This window comes from Danio rerio, chromosome 20 (assembly GCF_052040795.2).
Source record: "Danio rerio strain M-AB ecotype USA chromosome 20, GRCz13ab, whole genome shotgun sequence".
Lineage (NCBI taxonomy): Eukaryota > Metazoa > Chordata > Actinopteri > Cypriniformes > Danionidae > Danio > Danio rerio.
This window is the reverse complement of record NC_141040.1, coordinates 26,838,305-26,859,995: the sequence shown is the minus strand read 5'-3', so window position 1 is coordinate 26,859,995 and position 21,691 is coordinate 26,838,305. Positions and strand designations below refer to the sequence as shown.

General features: G+C 34.2%; 2 protein-coding genes and 1 long non-coding RNA gene across 5 annotated transcripts in view; 1 reads left to right on the top strand and 2 right to left on the bottom strand.

Moving 5' to 3' along the window:
- Positions 1–5,871: 5,871 nt before the first annotated feature.
- LOC108180337 (uncharacterized) lies at positions 5,872–10,738 on the bottom strand. Its single transcript, NR_170103.1, is given in 2 exon segments — positions 5,872–6,364; positions 10,546–10,738. It is a non-coding gene; the product is annotated as an uncharacterized LOC108180337 (long non-coding RNA).
- A 154-nt stretch (positions 10,739–10,892) lies between these two features.
- Positions 10,893–14,122, top strand: rasl11b (RAS-like, family 11, member B). The gene is given in 4 exon segments (NM_200140.1): positions 10,893–11,192; positions 11,295–11,351; positions 11,452–11,528; positions 12,836–14,122. Coding segments are annotated over 4 exon segments (735 nt in total). The 5' UTR covers positions 10,893–11,080; the 3' UTR covers positions 13,325–14,122.
- Positions 14,123–15,415: 1,293 nt separating this feature from the next.
- Positions 15,416–21,691, bottom strand: part of scfd2 (sec1 family domain containing 2) — a 267,076-nt gene continuing 260,800 nt past the window's right edge. For all 3 annotated transcript variants that reach the window (XR_015518043.1, XR_015518042.1, XM_087297871.1), the window contains exons 8-9: positions 19,892–20,011; positions 15,416–15,981 (exon numbers count right to left, since the gene is read on the bottom strand). Coding sequence is in view for 1 of the 3 variants with exons in the window: in XM_087297871.1 (XP_087153997.1) it covers positions 15,889–15,981; positions 19,892–20,011 (213 nt within the window). In the remaining 2 variants the exon portion in view is untranslated. The remainder of the gene's footprint in view (positions 15,982–19,891; positions 20,012–21,691) is intronic.

The window sequence follows — 21,691 nt, the reverse complement described above, 5'->3', positions numbered from 1 at the left end:
GAGTAGCCACAGGTAACAAGTTTACTAGCTACAATTTTCAGCAGCTTGACAGTAGCTTGCAGCTACTTATCCTTTTCACTGCCGCTCTACCAAATGGTTGACCATGTTTTGACTGTTTTAAATAATGAGTGTTAAAGTCATTTAAAGAATGATGGTTTTAAATAGTTTACACTACACAGCGTTGTTGGTTTTTACCAAAAAAAAAAGCTAACAAACATAATCCTGTTGCACTACTACACTTGATTTTATATTTTTTTTTACAATAAAACCAAAATCAAGAAAACATGTTAAATGAGTATCTGAAATATTTTACGGCACTTCATATTTTCTGATTTTTCAAATGTATTAATTCTGGTACTTTTACTATAAACCGACATATCAACCATTTGCTAGAGATTGATATTTTCGAAATTATGGCATGTGTTGAAAAGAAATGCATTGAGTGTTAACTAGTGAAATTAGGAGTTAAGAAATGCAAGAAAAAACTAAAGGGTTATAATGCAATGTAGCTTTTCTCAGTAGGCTATAGTTAGCTACTTTTTCCAGCAAGTAGCAACTTTACAACAGCTGTTTAACATTTAGTGAACCTCCATTACTGTTATTTTGTAAATAATATTTTTCAAGTAAAAACTGTTGAAATTCAATCTATAAATTATTGTAATAGTTTTAACCTATTTTTTTAACCTTTAGACAATTAACCTAAAGTAAGAACATTGTGTGAGGTGTTCAATAAAAATTCTTACCAAAATGGAGCCATATGTCAACATGTCATATGTCAAAATATGCTATTTTGTTATTACAATGCTGCATTTGTTGCAGTTTTGCACCTTTATTATGCAAAATCAAAAAGACTACAATAAATAACAATATACAAAAATTTCAACTCTTGACAGTCATTATAGGTAATGAAACATTAAGCTTCGACATCATAATTGTATTGCACTTTATTTACCAAATATTTTGCTTAAAATTAATAAGTATTCACGTCAACCTTTATGAAGTAACATAATATACAAGGTTCATGCATATTTTTACTACTAATTTTGCATGAATTTTCCATGATTTTTCCAAGACTTTCAAGTAAATTTTCAAGACCCAATGTTTCATGCAATGTCTACATATACGTGGTAAAAGAAAAACAATGCTTGTTCAAATTTATTATAGCATATTGTAAAACATGCAGCAATCTATTTAGGTTAAATTTTTTTATGTAAAATTGATTTAGATAATGCTTACACCGCACTAATAATGTGAGTGTATGTGATTGGCCAAGGGCAGAATAAAAGTCAAGACAACTAAGCTATTCAAGAATACAGATATCTGTTTTCCATGACTTTTTCAAAACTTTGTGAGTTTTTCCAAAACTTTTCCAGGCTTGGAAAATGCCATGTCAAAATCCCATGACTTTTCCAGGTTTTTCATGACTGTATGAACCCTGAATGTAGCTAGTTGCTTTTTGAGAAGTGTAATTTGACAATAGCTGAGTAGCCTGTAGATTATCAAGATTCAGGATCAGTGTAGCTTCTCCAACGCTGCTTCTTAAAGAAAATGAGAGAAAATTTGGTCACAGAAGCCAGCATTCTTGATGAATGGGCTGAATTAGACTGCAAAAATGCTTTTCTTACTTAGATCAGTCTAAATATCTAAAAATTCTTACATTAAGAAGCATTCTCTGGGCAAGCCAAACATATTGTCTTGTTTTCACAAATAATATACCAATATGAGTGTGTACGGATGTTTCTCAGTGATGGGTTGCGGCTGGAAGGGCATCCGCTGTGTAAAACATATGTTGTATAAGTTGGCAGTTCATTCCGCTGTGACGACCCCAAATTAATAAAGGGATTAAGCCGAAAAGAAACTTGACGAATGAATGAATGAATATTCCAATATTAAATGAGTTTTTCCTTACAAAGAAGCAAAATAATGTGCCAATGGGGTAAGCAAAATAATCTTGTTTTTCCTTTTGACATAAGATTATTTTGCTTACCCCATTGGCAAATTGTTTTCCTTGTTTTAGGGAAAACTCCCTTAATTTTGACATATTATTTTCTGAAAACAGGGCAACATGTTTTGCTTGTATAGAAAAATCTTCTTGATTTAAGAATTTTTAGATATTTGGACAAGAAACTAAGAAGATCTAAGTAAGAAAATCAGTTTTTGCAGTGTAGTCTTTTGCTTCATCTAAGCTGTTCTGTAAACATTCAGTTCATAAATGCACATTAGTTTCCTTCATTTCTGACTCGAAAGCACAAAAGAACATAACTAAATTAAAGAGATCCTTGTAAATACGCCTAATATTATGCTTTTGTTTTATCACACTAAACATATTACACGTTATGATTCATAAAATAAGGGTTTTAAAGGAATACCACAGATGAACCTTTTTCAGTTCTCCACAGAACTTGTTAGTATAATTATTAAAAAGATTATTTTAAAAATCTTCACAAAAAAAAAAAAGCTTGTGTAGTGAAAAAAGTAGTGAAAACTTCTCTGGATGTTAAAGATTCTTTTTTTAAGCTGCAATTTCAGAGTCTTTAATCGATTGTACTACTAACTTTATATCTAAACAAATCCTGCATCTAAAGTTAGCAGCACAATCATTTAAAGACTGAATTAATGGTTTAATAAATAGTTGTAACTCTTCAATGAATATAATTATGAAAAGAAGAGCAGTTATTTGAAATATATCATTTTAACTTTCTTTAATATCGCTTTTGGTCTGTTAAATGTATTATTGCTAAATAAGTGCTCATTAATTTTAAACTCTGTCAACACCTTGAACATTAATATATACAATTTGTTATTCATGGAATATACTGCATGTCACTTTAGTGGTCTGCCACTTTTACAGCATAGATGGTTTTACGCTGCATGATGCTTTAGACACTCGAATGGGACGTGGTTATGCATCTGGATTGATCCATTAAAAGCAGAAACACATCAAGTGTTGGTAATTGTGATAATGTGAAGTATAGAGCTGGCACACATCAGCAGCATTAGATACAAGCGGCACCATAATCTATTTAAATCAATCCATTTTACTGTCTGAAAACCTGAATCCTTAACCTACATACTGCTAAAGCTCTCCATTTCCATACAGTATTCATACACTTCATATTCTGTGCTGTGTCTCTCTAATTCCTGTCCTGCCTCAATCATTGCCCCCCTATTGGGGAAGAGGTTTTTCCCTCAAACCTCTGTTGTTCCCCCTGTGAGAGCGACACCTCCCTGCTCATCTCTTGATGTGGATTCCCAGTGTCTGCTACTTTTTTTCTTTTTAGATCAGTCTGTTACATCAGAATGACTGGGAGAGAAAGTCTGCAGAAATCTCCCAGAGAAGAATAATAGTACAAAACAATGATTCGGCCTTGACAATTTCACGTCTGATTTCAGCAGTGCATAAAAGGACATCCGGTGTCAAATAACAAGTTAAACGGAGGCATTTTAATGGTAAATCATTCCAACTAATTAAATAGAATACAAATGCTAATGTCATTCCTAGCTTGTGACCTTGTAGTGTGTTAAACTCAGCGCTAGAATGTTTAATTAATTAATTCATTTTTTATTTATGACATTATTAATTTTATTAAAAAACTGCATTTTAATATATATTAAAATAGAAAACAATCACGTCAAATTCTAATAATATTTCAAAATAATACTGTTTTTACATGTATTTTTATAAATAATCGTATCTACCCCAAACATTTTCTGTTTACAAAAATTGCCAAGGTTCATATAAGCTAAGCAAATAGATAAATCTCATCTATGCCAAAACTAATGCTAACCCTAACTGTATAGATATGTATTAGTTAAAGTCAGAATTTTTAGCCCCCTGTTGATTTTTTTTTGTTTTGTTTGAAGTATTTACCAAAAGATTTACCAAAAGAGCAGAGTTAAACAACAATAACGGAGTTTTTAATTTTTTAAAAACAATTTTAAGGACAAAATTATTAGCCCCTTTGAGCTAATTTGTTTTTCGATAGTCTACAGAACAAACCATCATTAAACAATAACTTGCCTAATTACCCTAACCTGCCTAGTTAACCTAATTAACCTAGTTAAGCCTTATTAAACACTTCTTAGCCTTCGTGTCTTGAAAAATATCTAGTCAAATATTATTTACTGTCATCATGGCACAGACATGATGGCACATGGCACAGACTGTAATTGTTTTCCCGTTAAGAACATCATTTACATTATTTTGTATTCCTTCCACTTTAAAATACATAATGATCTACAGGCAATCGTTGTGTTCTGACACTTTGCCTAAACAACACTTGTCATTCTATATATTTATTTTCGTTCAGATTAGTCTCTGTATTCATCCGGGGTCGCCACAGCGGAATGAACCGCCAACTTATCCAGCATATGTTTTACACAGCAAAAACCCTTCCAGCTGCAACCCAAGACTGGGTAACATCCATACAAACTCACACACACACATATACAATACAGCCTTCATTCATTCATTTCCTTTTCGGCTTGGTCCCTTTATTAATCCGAGGTAGAATGAACCGCCAACTTATGCAGCATATGTTTTATGCAGCGGATGCTCTTGTAGCTGCAACCCAGTACTGGTAAATACCCATACATTCTTATTCACACACATACACTGCAAACAATTTAGCTTAGCCAATTGACCTGTACAAGATGTCCTTGGACTTGTAAAAGAACCTGGAGGCAACGCACTCAAACACAGGGAGAACATGCAAACTCCACACAGAAACGCCAACTGACCCAGCCGAGACTTGAACCAGCGACCTTCTTGCTGTGAGGCAAACATGCTACCCACTGCGCCACCATGCAGCCTACACAACAGCCTATTTAGTTTGTTATATACCACATATACCACGTCTTTGGACTGTGGGGGAAACCAGAGCACCCAGAGAAAACCCATGCCAACATAGGGAGAGAACATGCAAACTCCACACAAAAATGCAAATTGGCTCAGCCAGGACTTGAACCAGCAACAAACTTGTTGTAAGGTGACAGGGCTATTTACTGAGCCACTGTGTCACCTTTCATTGCATAGAATGCCTAGGAAAAGTGTGCAAAATCTTTACAAAAAATATATATATTTCATACTTTGCCTAAAACCATCAGAGATTCTGGACATTTCCTAGGCATTTTATGCAATACTGGAATTGTACACATTGCAAGTAACATATGTTTATATATATCATTAATCAAAAAATAAATTAATTAGATAAAAGTACTCAAATAAAATAAATCAAACAATTACTAATATTTTTTATTATTACTTTTTAACTTGTTCTGCGAAAAAAAAAACTACACTAAAAAAGTTTTTTTTTTAAACTCTTTTAAAAATACTAATTAAATATCATAATCGCCCTGACAAACACACACGGCCACACCACAGGCATTCATGCCCACCTCACACTACACTAACTAGATGACAATTACATGAAGACTGAATTGGACGTGGCCACAACAACATGTTAAGTAAGTTTACATCACGCTCTTTCCTCACCTCTGACGAGCGCATTGACGCTTCCTGTTGTGCAGCACCTGGGCCTTTTGTTTTCAGGCAACATACTAACAGTTAACACAGGCTTATTAGTGTTGACAGTGGAGTGGAGAACTGCTGCTATAGCATTAGCATTATAGACAAGACCCTGTAAGTACACAGCGCTACAAGAGTAAGAACTTTTAAGAGGTTTACTGATTCTTCCTCTCACATCTGTGCAAAAGTAACATGTCAGGCTTGAACTTTGAGGGAAGAAAATCGAGAGGATGCAAACACTAAATGTAGGTTTAAAGAAACAGACAGAATAGAAAACAGTGGATCAAATGTGGAAGTGGATTCAATTCAGTCCCACCCTGTCATACTAGAACGAATATTAATAGTGTATGAAAACTCGTGGAACATGTTCAATTAAATGAAAAAAGTTATATTATTAAGGTTACAGTGATTTTTGTCATATAATGCAAGTGAACAGGGCTCAACATACACCATTTTTGACAATCCAAAATATTCAAGCAGCTTGAAAGTAAGCTCCAGCCAACAAATAAGGGTCCTTTCTAGCAGAACAACACAAAAGAATTCAATCATTTCACAAAGAACACCACTAACGTTGTCATGTATAACCAAAAATTAATTCAACAGCCTACTGAAGACATACCAAAGGCCTTAAGTAACATACACTTATTTAGGTGGCTCTGATGTGGTGAACAAAGGTGTGTATGTGAGTGTTTTACAGCCCGTAGCCTGCAAGGACCTGTCGAACGTTGACGAATCAGAAACATCAGTTTCATATTTCAGCAAAGGCCTCCTGTCATCGGTCCTCTTATCGTATATTCATAGCAGCTCATAATCACGCAGGGCCCACCGCCAGCATACCTGCACAAAATATGCAAAAATGTCAACGGATGAGGGGTTCCAGCAACTTATCAGATGCAAAACAAACCTTGAAAGATGTTAATTCTGTCATCATTTCCTTCACAACCCTGTACTACTGACTTTATTTCGTGCGAAACAATTGAGATATTTAGAGTAGATGATCAAGCTGTGAAAGTGAATGGAGACCAGATTTTTAGGACAAGATTAGAAAATAACAAGCAAAATTCCTTACTCAATATAGTATTCAGACGGCTTTGCAGAAAAGCAGTTGAACTGATTACATTTCTGAAGCTTTTATGGTGCTTTATTGCTGTTCTTACTGTCGACCTTGACACCACCCACCTTCCAGCATTAACATTCTCTTTAGAAAAAATAATTACCCAAATGTATGGAACAATGAGTTATTTCGGTAATATATTTTATGATATAGTATTCATCATGTTTAGCTTTCAGCTTTATTTTGTTTTGTGCTTTTGTTGTAACTTGTTTTGATATGATGCTTCAAATTACCACTTTTTTTGTTTAAGTTAGTATTTTTGTATTATTTGATTATTATTGGCAAAAATAATATAAATATAAATGTTTATAATGTGCCTTTCCCATTATATATTTAATTCTAGCTTTAAATTACAGAATTGATGACTTTATTTTGTTTGTTTTGATAATTTAAATATATACAGTGGTGTGAAAAAGTGTTTCCCCTTACTTTTTTGAACATTTTTGAAGGTTTTTATTTTTAAGGAAAAAAAAAAAAAAAACGAGACTACACAACCCTGTGTGAAAAAGTGTATGCCTCTAAACCTAATTACTACTAAATCAAGCATTTTCGATAACTTGTAATGAATTTGTTACAAGCGTTGTAGAAGAATTTGGCATATGTTTTTTAAAATTCAGAAATGTAATAATTCTGCCACATTGGACGGTTTTTGACCATGAAACACCTTTTTAATGTTGTGCCATAGAATCTCAATTGGATTCAGGTCAGGACTTTGACTAGGCCACTCCACACTTATTTTAATAAATAGCAAGGCAAGATTTGATTTTGATTTGCATTTCAGTTTTAGGTTTTCCATGCATTTAATATGAATAATTTTGTAATTTTTAGCTTTTTGAAATAGCTTTATTTTATTTAAAATGAACAATAACAAGAGAGATTATTGAACAGCCTGAGTAAATGATGACAGAATGTTATGCAATTGCTATTTTATTTATTTTTTATTTATTTAATTTTTTTCAACCATCAGACAATGCATTTAGTAGATGCAAGACAAAAATAATCAATGAGATGCAGATGAATGCATGTTCAAAAACAAGTCGATACTTTGATCTTGAAAACATGATGAGACAAAACAAAAACAAAAAAACCTCACAAAGAAACAGCTCAATGACATTAAACATAAGCGCTGCAAGATCAAACATTAGACTTCAGAGAGGAAAAACATTATGCAACGTGTTAATTACTCTCATGCGGCCTGCCATTAACATTTCATGGGCACTGCACAAATACAAAGATGTGCACAAGCTAGTAATGATATAATTGTCTGTACTGTAAAAAAAAGCAGTTTAAATGGTCAGTTGTACAGTCTGTTGAGTCAAATGATGATGTTTGTGAAGCATTTGAAATGTAAATATATGTTGTTTGCTAAACTATTTTGGAAATTACTTCTTTCTTAATGCAAGACATTTGTTGACTTATTTAAACGTGTTTACACTGTTTACATCTAATAAACTAATAATTATTATTATTTCTTTGATTTTATCTTTGACAATCTCAAATCAATTTAATGCTAGATATTGTTTACAATGAGTACTATAATTTGTGTTTTATTTAGTAATTGTACTTACAAATTTGTACTACAATTATGTGGTTACTTATATATTTTTTTCTGATTTTAATCTTATGTTCTGAATACAGGTAACATTCAAAACATTTGCTGATAATTTAATTAAACTGTTTTCACAAAGCAATTTGATTAAATGCTGTTTAATTTCTATAATAATGGTATGATAACAGTTTTTAACGGCATGATTTGTGTTTAATTTAATATACAGGCTTCAGTTTGTACAACGATTTTATTGCTACCTATTTTCTGGCATGCGTTTTAAGTCATATTTTTCTAAAATGTAGTCGTTTTCATTTTAAAACTTGTGTTTAAAAAACAAACACAGACTGACTCTGCTATACTTTACTGGGGGATCGGTCAATGGCTTTTTTGGGATCCCCCAACAACACACACTCCCCAGCCTACTACTGAGGGACTGGGGCAAGTCAGAACATGCTGAAGACACTAAAGCACACCCACTTAAACAACTCATTGTGATGCTTAGGGACTTAAAACACATTTTCCAACAAAAAAGTGACGTATAGAGTTCCCACATTTACATATATTAAAGAAATAGTTCTGAAGAATGAAAAGTGACAGTGCTTTTTTTTCTTGTCCAGTTCAATTGGAAGTCAGTTGAATCCAGTGTTGTTTTGGACCCCATTGACTTTCATTGTGTGGGTAAACGTTCTTCAATATATCTTCTATTGTGATACATAGAAGAAAACAAGTCAGGGTTTGGAACAGGTCAGTATATGATGACTGTTAACCTTTCCTTTAAAGTTTGGCAGGAATTGAACATGAAGCAATGGAAAAAAAATATTTTGATTTACAATATACATTTATGAGTAAACATTTTATTCTGCAAACAACTGATCACAATTTTGGTCATTTAGAGCTTTTTAAACATAAAATAAATAAGGTGTTATGTTATCAGACAATATTCAAGTAGTCACAATAAATCACTTACTGAACAAGAAAAATTACTTAAGATGGTCTTGTCTTATTCAATGTATTTATTTGTATTGTATAAACTGTATAACGTATTCATTTGTACAATTTAGATTTTGCTAAAAAAAGGCATAAACACTTTTTTTCAGAAGACAACACATTACAATAAAAAAGTAATTTTGCTTATTAAATAAACGTGATGATATGTTTAGATTTTTGTACTGGACAAAATGACTAATCCTTTTTTAGCAGTGCAGAGGGAATCCCAGTCTCAAAGTCCCATCAGTTTGCAGGAATGCAAACTGAGCTAATGGGTGACAGGTAAATGTCTGCTCCCTAGCTTTTGTGGTTTTGGATGAAGACACAAAACACTCCTCCGACTAAAGCAATTACAGATCCTTTGGCTGTACACTGAGTCCCATAACTGTGTGTCGAGTAAACAGTGGCTGAATATGTCAAACATAATGATCTATAGTGCTTAATGGCCAATGTACAGTGGGCTAGCACAATACGCTCTGATTCATCAAAGAAAAATGCTCTGGTGGAGGACACAGATTTAAGTAAATATTGATCGTAAGAGCAATTATAATATTCATATGAACTAATATGCAACCAATGGAAATGACAACTCATTATCATAAGCATATGAACAGTTTAGATGCAAAACCCTTTAAATGATATTTTCGTCTAAAATTAGCTTTTTTCCAACTCTTGTGTAGACTCAGAAATGTTACTTTTATAATGACGAATAAGCTCTTTTCATTGCCTTTAACAGTGAAATAACTCTGAAATAACACTAACGTGTTCAGATGGCATTTAGAAGTTTTTGTGTCTGACCTCTTCAAACAAAATGCTATATGTGCTATTTTTTTTTTGTTTTTTAGCAATGTAATACATTCATATTTATATTTCAGCTGCATAGACTAAAAGATCATCCCATGAAGAACTTTGATCAACATTTCCTTTAAGTCAAACAGCCCTTTCAGAATTAAAAAGAAAAAAAGAAAGAGAATCAAAACAATGTGAGGCAAAATTAACACCTGAGGACTAATTAAAAAAAAAAAAAAAAAAAAAAAAATCACACCAGAGGTGTCACTCCTCCCGTCCAACATTTTCTTACTAAACCAATCACACAAAAAAACGTATACAGAATCATATCTTATCCATAGAGGGGAGAGAGAGAGAGAGAGAGAGAGAGAGAGAGAGAGAGAGAGAGAGAGAGAGAGAGAGAGAGAGAGAGATTATTTATTTATTTACAGGTCCTGAGGCAAATCTGTGGGGATGCTGATCAATGACTTAGTAAAAGAAGAAAAAACTCTGCAATGTTACACATTAAGCGCTTAGAGATCATTGGGACTAGATAACATTCTCATTACACGCGTTTGAAGTCGCTCATTTACAACTTACCGATATCTGCAATCACAGCACAAAGCCTCATTCAAAATCTCTCATTTAAATCTCAGCAGGCTCATTTATACAGGCTAGTCGGCTAACCTTGTAAAACACGACTCATTTTCATCCTCTGCAACTGTTAGTGCAGGTTTTGCTGAAACGACTGTCAGTTAATCAGGAGAAAGAAACACCTCAGCTGTCTGTTTTCTCTCCCTCTCTCTTTTATTTGGCTATAAACAGCGAGCGCGAACACGTGAAGCTGTGGGCGGAGCTATGGAGCGTGAACGCAGTCTTGAGTAGCCAATCAGAGCCGAGCGCTTCTCTGGCTGTATAAATACATCCAAGCTCCAGTCTCGGCTCTCAGAAAACCAAGTAGAAGTCTTGGTGAGATCTAGGAGAAGGAATTTGGAAACATTCATATACTTTATCATTTAGAGAAAAACAGTGTCTTCAATTCTGACATTGCTTTTACGGCGTCTGTGGATATTTTGACTTAAGCCTTTTTATTCGTAAGCTTTGGATAGCATCTTCCTATCGCTCTTTTGCCAAAATGCGTCTGATCCAGAACATGTCAACTATTGCGGAGTACCCGAGCGCCGATTGCCCGTCCAGCCGGGTCATTAAGATCGCAGTCATCGGTGGCAGTGGGGTTGGCAAAACCGGTAAGTTTGTGGACAAGCTATTAGCAATTTTACATTCTCACAATACATCCTGTAATGTTCTGTGTGCTTTATCGTTAATATTCTGGTCTTTTTTTCTTGCAGCATTGGTGGTTCGTTTCCTCACTAAGCGGTTTATCGGCGACTACGAGAGAAACGTTGGTAAGTTTGTCATCTTTCTAACAAGACAACCGATTTAGGAATCATTAAACCCATTTTTGGTGTTGTCAAATATATTAAACTATGCGCTTTCGCTTTACAGGCAACCTGTACTCCAGAGAGGTGCAGATAGACGGAGAACAAGTGGCCATTCAAGTTCAAGACACTCCTGGAGTTCAAGTGAGTACATATGAGCCATGCAGGAATACACTTGTTTTTTATGAGACATGTAACCGTTATAAGCGCTCGTAGAGCATCATTCATTCATTCCCACGCTGCTACTTCACGGGTGAGAAGTGTAGAAAGAGCGCATACCTTCACCTATTGTCTTTCAGCGCTTCTTTTGTGTTTATCCGGGTTTCTGCTTAACACTTGGGGTTAATTGGCCAGCGGGGAGCCTACTCCTATATGGGGGAAGCGCGTTCATGTACAGCAAAGTCTGCTTAATTCTGCGATTTGTATCAAAGAACTGAACACAAACGATTAAACTGAACTGATTGTATAGCGTCGCAAGATCTAAACAGTCCAAAGATGTTTGCTTGACGTTTTTCTATCAGAAAAGGACGATCATTGTAACTTTGCATTAAGCTATGATTCGTCTCATCTAGCTGTAATTAACATTTACAAAACCAATGATAAAATGTTAAGATTGAATAAACGTGTAAGGAGGGGAAATGCTTTTTTTGCATGCTTTTAAATATGTAAATTAAAAAAAGTAATTCACACCTAAGTGAGATTTCGATGTTAATTTATTTACCTTCAGGCCATCTAAGATTGTCTGCTGATGAATCAAGTCACATAGAAGCTGAAACTGTGGTCCTTGGTGGTTCAAATAATACAAGTCAAACAGCTGCCACTTCACTCATGACCAGTGTCTGTTGACTTGCATTTTATGAATCCAGCATAATAGTTTCAGCTTCAAAATCTGTATATTTTATGACCTGGATTATTTTAAAATAAAATAAAGACTTTGGCGATTCCTACAGAGTTCTTAACTGGTCACTTTGATTCATTAAAAAGATCCAACTCTGCAGAGCTGTGGACTATTTATTTGTAGCGGCGGTTGGGAGGTTCTGCTGCTTCAGCAGTGCTCAGCGGGTTTAGGCATATGAATAAGCACTTCAGAATGGTTACAGTAGACCAGCCCGTCTAAATTATCCCTCCGCTTTCAAAATTAGAGAATGGCTTTTAATTCAATTACAGGGCAGTTCTTTCAAAACGTCTTTAGTCAGAGATTTTAGTGCCAAGTTTGGCATGCAAGGCTGAACCAGGCAGTCATCCAAAACCACAGAACGTCTTTTTTTTTTTGGGACTAGGGTGAAAGATTCTGTAAGTCTAGCTGGATAAATCTCCTAGCGTTTGTAGCCAATAGCAAGTGATCCTTTTGCAGCTTTGAATGAGTGCATTGTTGTCTATTGGAGAAATTTTGAACTCTAACCAAATGTGTTGCATTACTGACAGTTGTCTTTTTTTCTCTTATTTTCCAGGTGAATGCTAATGGATTGAGCTGCACTGACCACGTGTCTCGCTCTATTCAATGGGCAGATGCTGTAGTTATGGTCTATTCAGTTACAGACCGCAAAAGCTTCGATCTCATTGGCCAGCTTCACCAGCTTGTAACCCGCACTCATTCTGATAGGTCCATACCGATCATCCTAGTAGCCAATAAAGCCGATCTCCTTCATGTGAGGCGTGTTGATGCTCAAGAAGGTCCCGTGCTGTCTTCAGCATTGAGCTGCTCCTTTTATGAAGTGTCTGCCAGCGAGGACTACAACCAGGTCCACAGTGCCTTCCACAGACTGTGCGTGGATCTGGCCAAACTGCAGCCTCAGACACCCATTAATGCAACTTCATCTGTAACAGAGAAGAAAAGATCTCCCCTCATCCCACGGCCAAAATCTCCCAACATGCAGGATCTGAAGAGGCGCTTCAAACAGGTGCTGTCTGCCAAAGTCCGCACCGTCACTTCAGTGTGAACAGGGTTCCAGTACTAGTTGGAAAAAGTGCAGGATTACGAGAGAAAAGAGGAGCAGATCTCCAGAGCAGAGATGCTGAATGTGTAGGTCTCGCTCCTTGGACCATCCTGAGAGCCGCTGATGATCAGTAGACTGGTTCCAAACAGAGGCCCCCGAAACCTGACCTCTGATTGTGTCATGTTTGCTGAAATAAAAACAGTGTGGTGAGCTTATATTTTCACTGGAGCGGTGAACGCCTTTGTTGCTGTTGCTGCAGACACAACAGGATTCTGGGAGATGTGGTCGTAATGCCTTAAAATAGGACAGTGCAAAGACAGAATGACTGAGTAGAGACGCTATCATTAACACTGTCTTACCTGTGAACTTTTAAGACGCGTTCTCTTGGTAACAGAGAGCTGGTGAAGGCCGCTAAACCGACTGTTTTAGAAATGGCTTTTCTGAAAGACATGGGAGAGGGTTTTTTTTTTTGTTCCTTCTGGTGGGCAAGGCTTTTACGGTCTGAATGCAGGCATTGTTAAAGGACAAGGCACTCAAGCTAAGCATATAAAAGGAGACAGAGAGTATGTGTATCTCTTACAGTCCTACTCTTGTGTGCAATGCCAGAATGTTTCTACTGGTTTAGTGAAAAACATTGCTTTGTGCCACTTTTCAAAAGTGGAGAAGGAGTTTGTTATTATTATTATTATTATTATTATTATTTTTTTTTATGTAAACGCACTTTAAAAAAGCCAAAGGGCTGAAGCTCAGTTATTTATTTGTTATTTGATTGTGATGGGAAATAAAAAGTTGTTAAACCTATTTGCTGTTTTGACTTTTTTAAAATGCACTCCCATTTCATACAATTATACACTCTGATGCATGATACAAAGCCACATTTAGTTGAGATTATCAAATAAACATAAGGTCCTATTAACAGTGTATTGTATTACTGTTTATGAATGTATACACACTCACACCATCATTTATAATATTGTGTCAGAAAGATTTTGGGTGTGTCTTCCTAATTAAATTAATACTTAAGTATTGTAGGGATGGGATAATAAAGGCATTTATAAGGTTAACAAATATTTCCATTTCATATTTTTACTTTCTGTTTATCAAAGACTCCTTGGAAAATGTAGCACTTCATATAAGTAAACATACAGTTGAAATTATTGAATTATTAGCCCCCCCCCTGTTTATTTTTCCACTAATTTCTGAATAAGAGAAAAGATTATTGAAACAAAAATTTCTAAACATAATAGTTTTAGTAACTAATTTCTAAAAACTGATTTATTTTATCTTTGCCATGCTGACAGTTAAGAATATTTTACTAGATATTTTTCAGGACACTTCTATACAGTGTAAAGTGACATTTTAAAGGCTTAATTAGGTTAACTAGGCAGGTTAGAGTAATTAGACAAGTTATTGTATAATGATGGTTTGCTCTGTAGACTATAGAAAAAAATAGCTTAAAGGGGCTAATAATTTTGACCTTAAAATGGTTTAAAAAAATTAAAAACTGCTTTTATTCTAGCCGAAAAAAAAAAAAAAAAAAAATATATATATATATATATATATATATATATATATATATATTATCAGACATACTGTCAAAAGTTCCTTGCTCTGTTAAACATAATATGGGAAATATTTAAAAAAAAAAGAAAAAAAAATCAAAGGGGGTGAAAAATTCTGACATCAACTGTGTATATAACACGATGTAATACAACTATTATAACAAAATCTTAAAAAAGGAATTTAGAGGGACTAAACAAACATAATTAAGGTGTTTTGGCACCTTTGTTAGACACTTGCTAAAGTTATTTTGGAAAATATGAAAAATTTCTTTTAAGAAATATTTATTTAGAAAGTAAGTGTGTGTGTGAGAAAGGGAAGGATGAATAGAGAGAGCTTCTCTGAAAGATGTGCCACCCTTTTCTGACCTCTGCCCTTTTCCCATCTGTCACTTCTTCAACAACACTGAAGTGAGTGAAGGATGAAGAGAGAAGCTCCTGGGAGAATTAACACATGACTGATTGTAAGAAAAACTCAAGCAAAATGTGACTGTAGAAATGTACACACTGCACTGACTACGAGAACAAGACAACATTTAAAACTTGAGTATATTCACAAACTTTATTTGAGGGAAATAATTGAGTTTTTTGGAGGTTATACAGTGTAATTTGTGGAGGCAATAGGCATAAAAAAATGAGAAGGTAATTGTGATTTTTTGCCTCAGTTCTAACAATTTAGCAATTTTTTTTACAGATCTCACTAAAATCAATTTATATTGCAGTTCTGAAAAAAAAAATTATGCAAAACAAACCCATCTTATTTCATACTTTGATGTAAAAAGTTTCCACACATTGGTCATGCACAACAAAATGTGAAAATATTGGAATGGGATGCTGTGGTATTCCACAAAAAAAAAAAACAGAAGCAAATTCTTTACATTTTAACAGTGTGATTTTGTTGGATCAGATTGCTCAGACACAAAAGGTGAATTATGTCAAACAGAATCTGTTTAGCTAAAATATGAAATATTTATCTGTTTAGGAAAAATATGTGTATGTCAAGTCTTTTCACACCCCAACGTCAGGTCTGAGTCTGTCAGTGTTGAAGAGTAAGCGAGGGACATCGGAAGGTCTCAGCAACCTAGTGGACATTACGATTACCTGAGAAAAGACAGAAGAAGATTAGACAGTTTGCACACATACACCATGCAATCTTAAAAATAGGCATATTAATACATCTGTACACACCAAACCAAAAATTTAAACAAAAACAAAACATACACCATACATGCAAAACAAGACAACTGAAATTGAAAAAAAAAAATTACATTGAAAAAAAAAAACAAAAATTAAATCTGTACAGACAAAATACAACTAAAGCAAAAAACAAACAAACAAACAAACAAACAAACAAAAAAACTAACAAAAAAAACTAACAAAAAACAAACAAACAAAACCAAACTATAGAAAACAAACACAAAAACAACAACAAAAAAACCCTGTACAGACAAAAACTAAAAATCAAATCCTGTAAAGGCAACAGACAGGATCAAAATGATTTGAAACGAAACAAAACAAAAATCTAAACAAAACAAAGCAAAGAACAAAACTAAAAACTAAACAAAACAAAACAAAACGTAAACCCGTGAAAGCAACAAAACAAAACAAACAAACAAACAAACAAAAACAAAAAAGAAAAAACAATTGAAACAAAAAACAAAACCTACACCCCCCCCCCCCAAAAAAAACAAGACAAAATAAAGCAAAACAAACAACCAAATATCGAAAAAAAACATATAGACAAAACAAAACAACAAACATACTAAATCAAAAATCAAAACCTGTAAAGGCAACTGATAGCAACAAAATGATATGAAACGATACAAAACAAAAATCAAAACAAAACTTGACAAAACAAAGCAAAACTAAAAACTAAACAAAATAAAACAAAAATCAAAAACTGTAAAGACAACTGACAGGAAAGAAATGTAATGAAACAAAACAAAAATTCAAAACAAAACTCATCAAAACAAAACTAATCAAAACAAATCAAAAACTGTAAAGGCATCTGACAGAAATGAAATTAAATGAAACAAACAAAAATAAAAAAACTCGACAAAACTAAACAAAACAAAAATAAAAAAATATATAGACAAAAGAAAGCTAAACTAAACAAAACAAAAAAATCTAAAACTGTAAAGGCAACTGACTAAAACAAACTAAACAAAATGGAACTAAACAAAAATCAAAATACAACTAGACAAAACAAAACAAAAAACTAAACAAAATCTAAAACTTTAAAAGCAACTGACAGGAACAAAAAAGAAAAAAAGAAAAAAGAAACACAAAACCTGTACACACAAAACAAAGCTAGAAAAAATAAAGCAAAACAAACCAAAATCAAACCAAACATCTAAACAAAAAACAAAACAAAACAAAAACAAAACAAAGCCCATATAGACAAAAGAAAACAACAAACATACAAAATCAAAATTTGAAAAGTGTAAAGTCAACTGACACAAAGGCTAAAAATTAAACAGGTGGTTTTATAGATCTCTCAGCTGGTCTCTTATTGTCTACATGGACAAGTTTTGCTGTAATAACCTGCAAAGTGCACCAGACTAGAGAGGCAAAAGTCTGTCTGCAAGATTATTAGTTTGCATGTTATTAGCCCGGTCTCGAAGATGAATAGAGCAGTATATTACTGCACCTGTGACGCATGTGCTGAGGTAAGGACACGCTTTGTATTCTGCGCTGGAAATATGAAGATGACTTGGCTTGTCTGGAAACTTCATTGATTAAATCACTTCAAAAAGGGCTTACGGAACGTTCAATCTGTGTCACTCCCTTGGACGCCTTGTTAGGTAAGTTCATTTAGCTGGACACCCTAAATTCCCATCAATGTGTCTCTGTAACACTCACTAATGTAGCTACAAGTAGGCTTTCCATTCTATAAGGGGCCACTCAGTGCTTTCATTATGTCTGATTTATTCATGACGTGAAACTTTGATCAACAGAACTCCTTTCTTACTGATTTGACCCAGTTATATCTCTATTCATTTACACAGACACACACACACTCCTATCATGCCTGATCCAGAAGAGAGAAGCACAGAAAGAAAGGCAGGGTCCATTAAATGTGTCCAGCCAATATAAGGGAGATGAGAAATAGACAAAGAGTACATGAAAACAAACACAAACATGATGATATAATTTACGGCCAGCGCTTTATATTCAAAGCCTTAGGTTTGAATATCTAGGTTGACATTAACATTCCTGATGTTTCATTTCATGTGGTCCAGTTTTTGATCCATATGAGTAATAAAACAAGAAAAAACAGAATAGGAAAGCAGAAAAACATAGGAAGTCAACATTTGTAAGGCGAAAGAGGTTAAAGGCACAATGAGTAAGATTTTGCTTCTGTCGTTTACAATTTAGGGGTCAAGAAGGATTATTTAATGTTTCAAAGCATCTTATGTTCACCAATGGTCATTTTATTTGATCCAAAATACTACAAAAATAATAATTAAACAGAAAAAATATACATAGCTGCAAATTATTCATGGGATTCAAGCAATTTAGGGCCTTTGGGTACAGTAATAAAAGTATAGTATTCCTAAGTAATGTAATATTTATTTAATAAGTAAGTAATATTCATTTAGTAAGCTTAACATTTAAAAATGTGATTAAATGACTATTAGCTTGTTTACCATAGAAATTATATAGTCGCATACAATCTTATGGGTTTTTGTTTAAAAATAATAGATATTTGGGTAATGGCCAAGACCCTATGATAGCTGTGCAAATGCAAAAGGTAAACTTTTTAGTGTTTCGAATATCAATACAGGGGGTACACGGTGGCTCAGTGGTTATCACTGTCACCTCACAGCAAGAAGGTCGCTGGTTCGAGTCCCGGCTGGACCAGGTGGCATTTCGGTTCACAAAAGTAACGTAAGTTTTTCATATAATCATTGAGATTAATGTATGGTTTTGTTGACAGCAGTGGCTCAACGAGAGAAGTTGTTTAGAAAGGAGGATTTGTACAGTTAAAGTCAGAATTATTAGCCCTACTGTTTATTTTTGTTTTACTGAGAGAAGATTTCTTCAACACATTTCTAAACATAATAGCTTTAATGCCTCATTTCTAATAACTGATTTATTTTACCTTTGTCATGATGACAGTAAATAATATTCGAGTAGATATTTTTCAAGACACTTCTATACAGCCTAAAGTGACATTTAAAGGCTTAACTAGGTTAATTAGGTCAACTATGCAGGTTAGGGTAATTAGGCAAGTTATTGTATAACAGTGGTTTGTTCTGAAGACAGTCAGAAAAAAAAAAAAATCGCTTAAAGGGGCTAATAATATTGACAAATTAATAATAATTTTTAAAAATTAAAAACTGTTTTTATTCTAGCCAAAATAAATCAAATAAGACTTTCTCAAGATGAAAAAATAATATCAGACATACTGTGAAAATTTCCTTGCTCTGTTAAACATCATTTGGGAAATATTCAAAAAAAGAAGAAAAAAAAAGAAAAAAATCAAAAGGGGGCTAATAATTCTGACTTCAACTGTACATATGGTATGAAAAAGCGTGTTAATTAAAATATAAAACCTTGCAGAACAAATTCTTTCAAATTTCTCAGGAACCTCAGGACCACAAGTCAAACAGGGCACGAAAGTTTAGGTCAATCTGGTCTAATAGGAGCTCAGAGTTGCTTGAAATACACATGTATGACTGCTTGGGCCTGCATGCCAAATTTCAGCTAAAGGTCACATAGTTTCAGCTGATTTATCTCATCTATTTTACAGCACCAACATCTGGCCAAACTGTGCTATATTTTTACTGACCTCAGATTAAGTTTGGCCAAGGTAATCAATTCCATTCACTCTGAATGCTTTTTTTTTTTGGATTCTGCCACAGATGCGAATTGAAATTTATTATTTTTTCAATAACTTTTGATATTCAGGGAAATCCAGAGAAACTGGAATTTTTTTTTATGTTGACTTGGTGTGTGCCAGAGTAAATAGATAACAAATAAGACAAAAAGAGGTGAGAAGTCACACCTGAGTCCCTGACTTATGGGTGGAAACAACCTCACGAATGAGGCGGAGCTCTGATGGTGTGACTCCGCCCACCAGGAATAGAAACAAGAGTGGATGATCACTTGGGTGGGGTCGGCTGACCTGCAAAGAGAGAGAGAGAGAGAAAGAAACATAAAAGAGAAATAAATAGGATGATAGGAACTTATCAATAACTTAGTTTCACTTCAATTTTCACCTACAGATTTAGTAGATTAACAGCAAACACTGTCTGCTTGGTCCTCAAAGTCATTGGGCAAAATTTTTATTGGATCATAGGAACTCAGGATATTAACTGGCAAACAAAGAGAATCAGCTAACCCCGTTATACAGTTTTTTTTCTTTATTTTTGCTAATAGAGCACATCATGACAATACCTACTGACCTCACACTATCACAGTTTTAAACAATATATTTTAGTGAATCTCGTCTTTTCTCAAATGACTTTTTCCTTTAATATTGTTGTCTGTGCTGCTTTAAAGAGGATTAATTTAGAAGTGAAACTTACGGTGTCCGAGAGAGCTTGACTTGCTACAATTTAGGAAACTAAAAAAAGGAAATTAGAAAAGATCTTCATCTGTTTGACAGCAGCCATTTAAAAAAACGTGCTGCATTCTCACACAATGCAAACAAATTATTAAAACGTGCTTCATTTTCCCACAACACAACACAAACAATTTACGAAAACAAGTTGCATTTTATCACAACACTTTCAAATAGCTCAGAACACAAAGGAAATGTTTCAAGGGGACCCTAAAATGTGACATACCCAGCTTTTTAGGTTTGGTTATTTAGGCTAATAAAATACAAAAGACAATGGAATCAGGATGTTTAAAAAAAAAAAAAAAAAAAAAAAAAAAACATCTTTCAAAGATCACCTACAACTGAGCAATAACCATGGCACAGCAGCGTCCATCACATTTTTGGGTCCTCTTGAAACATTTCTGTTGTGTTCTGTTTTTGCTAGTGTTGTAATGAAATGCAGCACATTTTCTATTGTTTTTTTGTGTTGTGGAAAAATGCTGTCAAATAAATGAAGATCCTTTCTTAATTTGCAGGCGTTTTTTTGTAATTGCATTTGTTTTCTTAAATTGCAGCACATCATGCTCTCTCGACCACTGCAGCGACTGCTCCAAAATTATTTTAGCTTAATGGTAGTGTGCTTTGCTTTTTTGTGAGGGACAGTCAGTACAATAAAATTGTTCATATTCATCCCCATAAAGGCAGTGCACTTAAAATCATCAAAACACAGCTTTGGTAACAAATTCACAGTCTTTAACAACATAATTCAAGACAATTATGTTCAGACCTTCAGCAAACAGCCAACTGACAGCAATGTCCCATTTACTGAAGCAATAGATATGTGTATAAAATAAAAGTAACATTGAAAAAATATCTATATTCTACGAACAAACTTAAATGTGCAGCAGGTGATGCAATCTATAAGCATAATATCTTTTAAATACAGTCCCTCCAAGGCACGCACCTTAAGGCTCCTACACACCGGGAAGCTTTTTGTTTGCGTATATCGTCAGCATTTTATGAGACCTTTTTCTGTATTTAAACCCAAGCGATTTTCACTGGCGTCAAGCAGAAGAGTATGCAAATTCACTCCTTGACGTTAGATGGCGCTACCCAACTTAAAGCTTCTGACACCCGCTTATAAAACAGAAGATTAGGAAGAAAGGAAGTTCACACGCTTGTTGTTAAAGTTACTGGTGACTTGAACAAGCATGGATGGTTTAAGCAGCAGCTCCAGCTCTAGCGATGAAAAATGATTTTTGT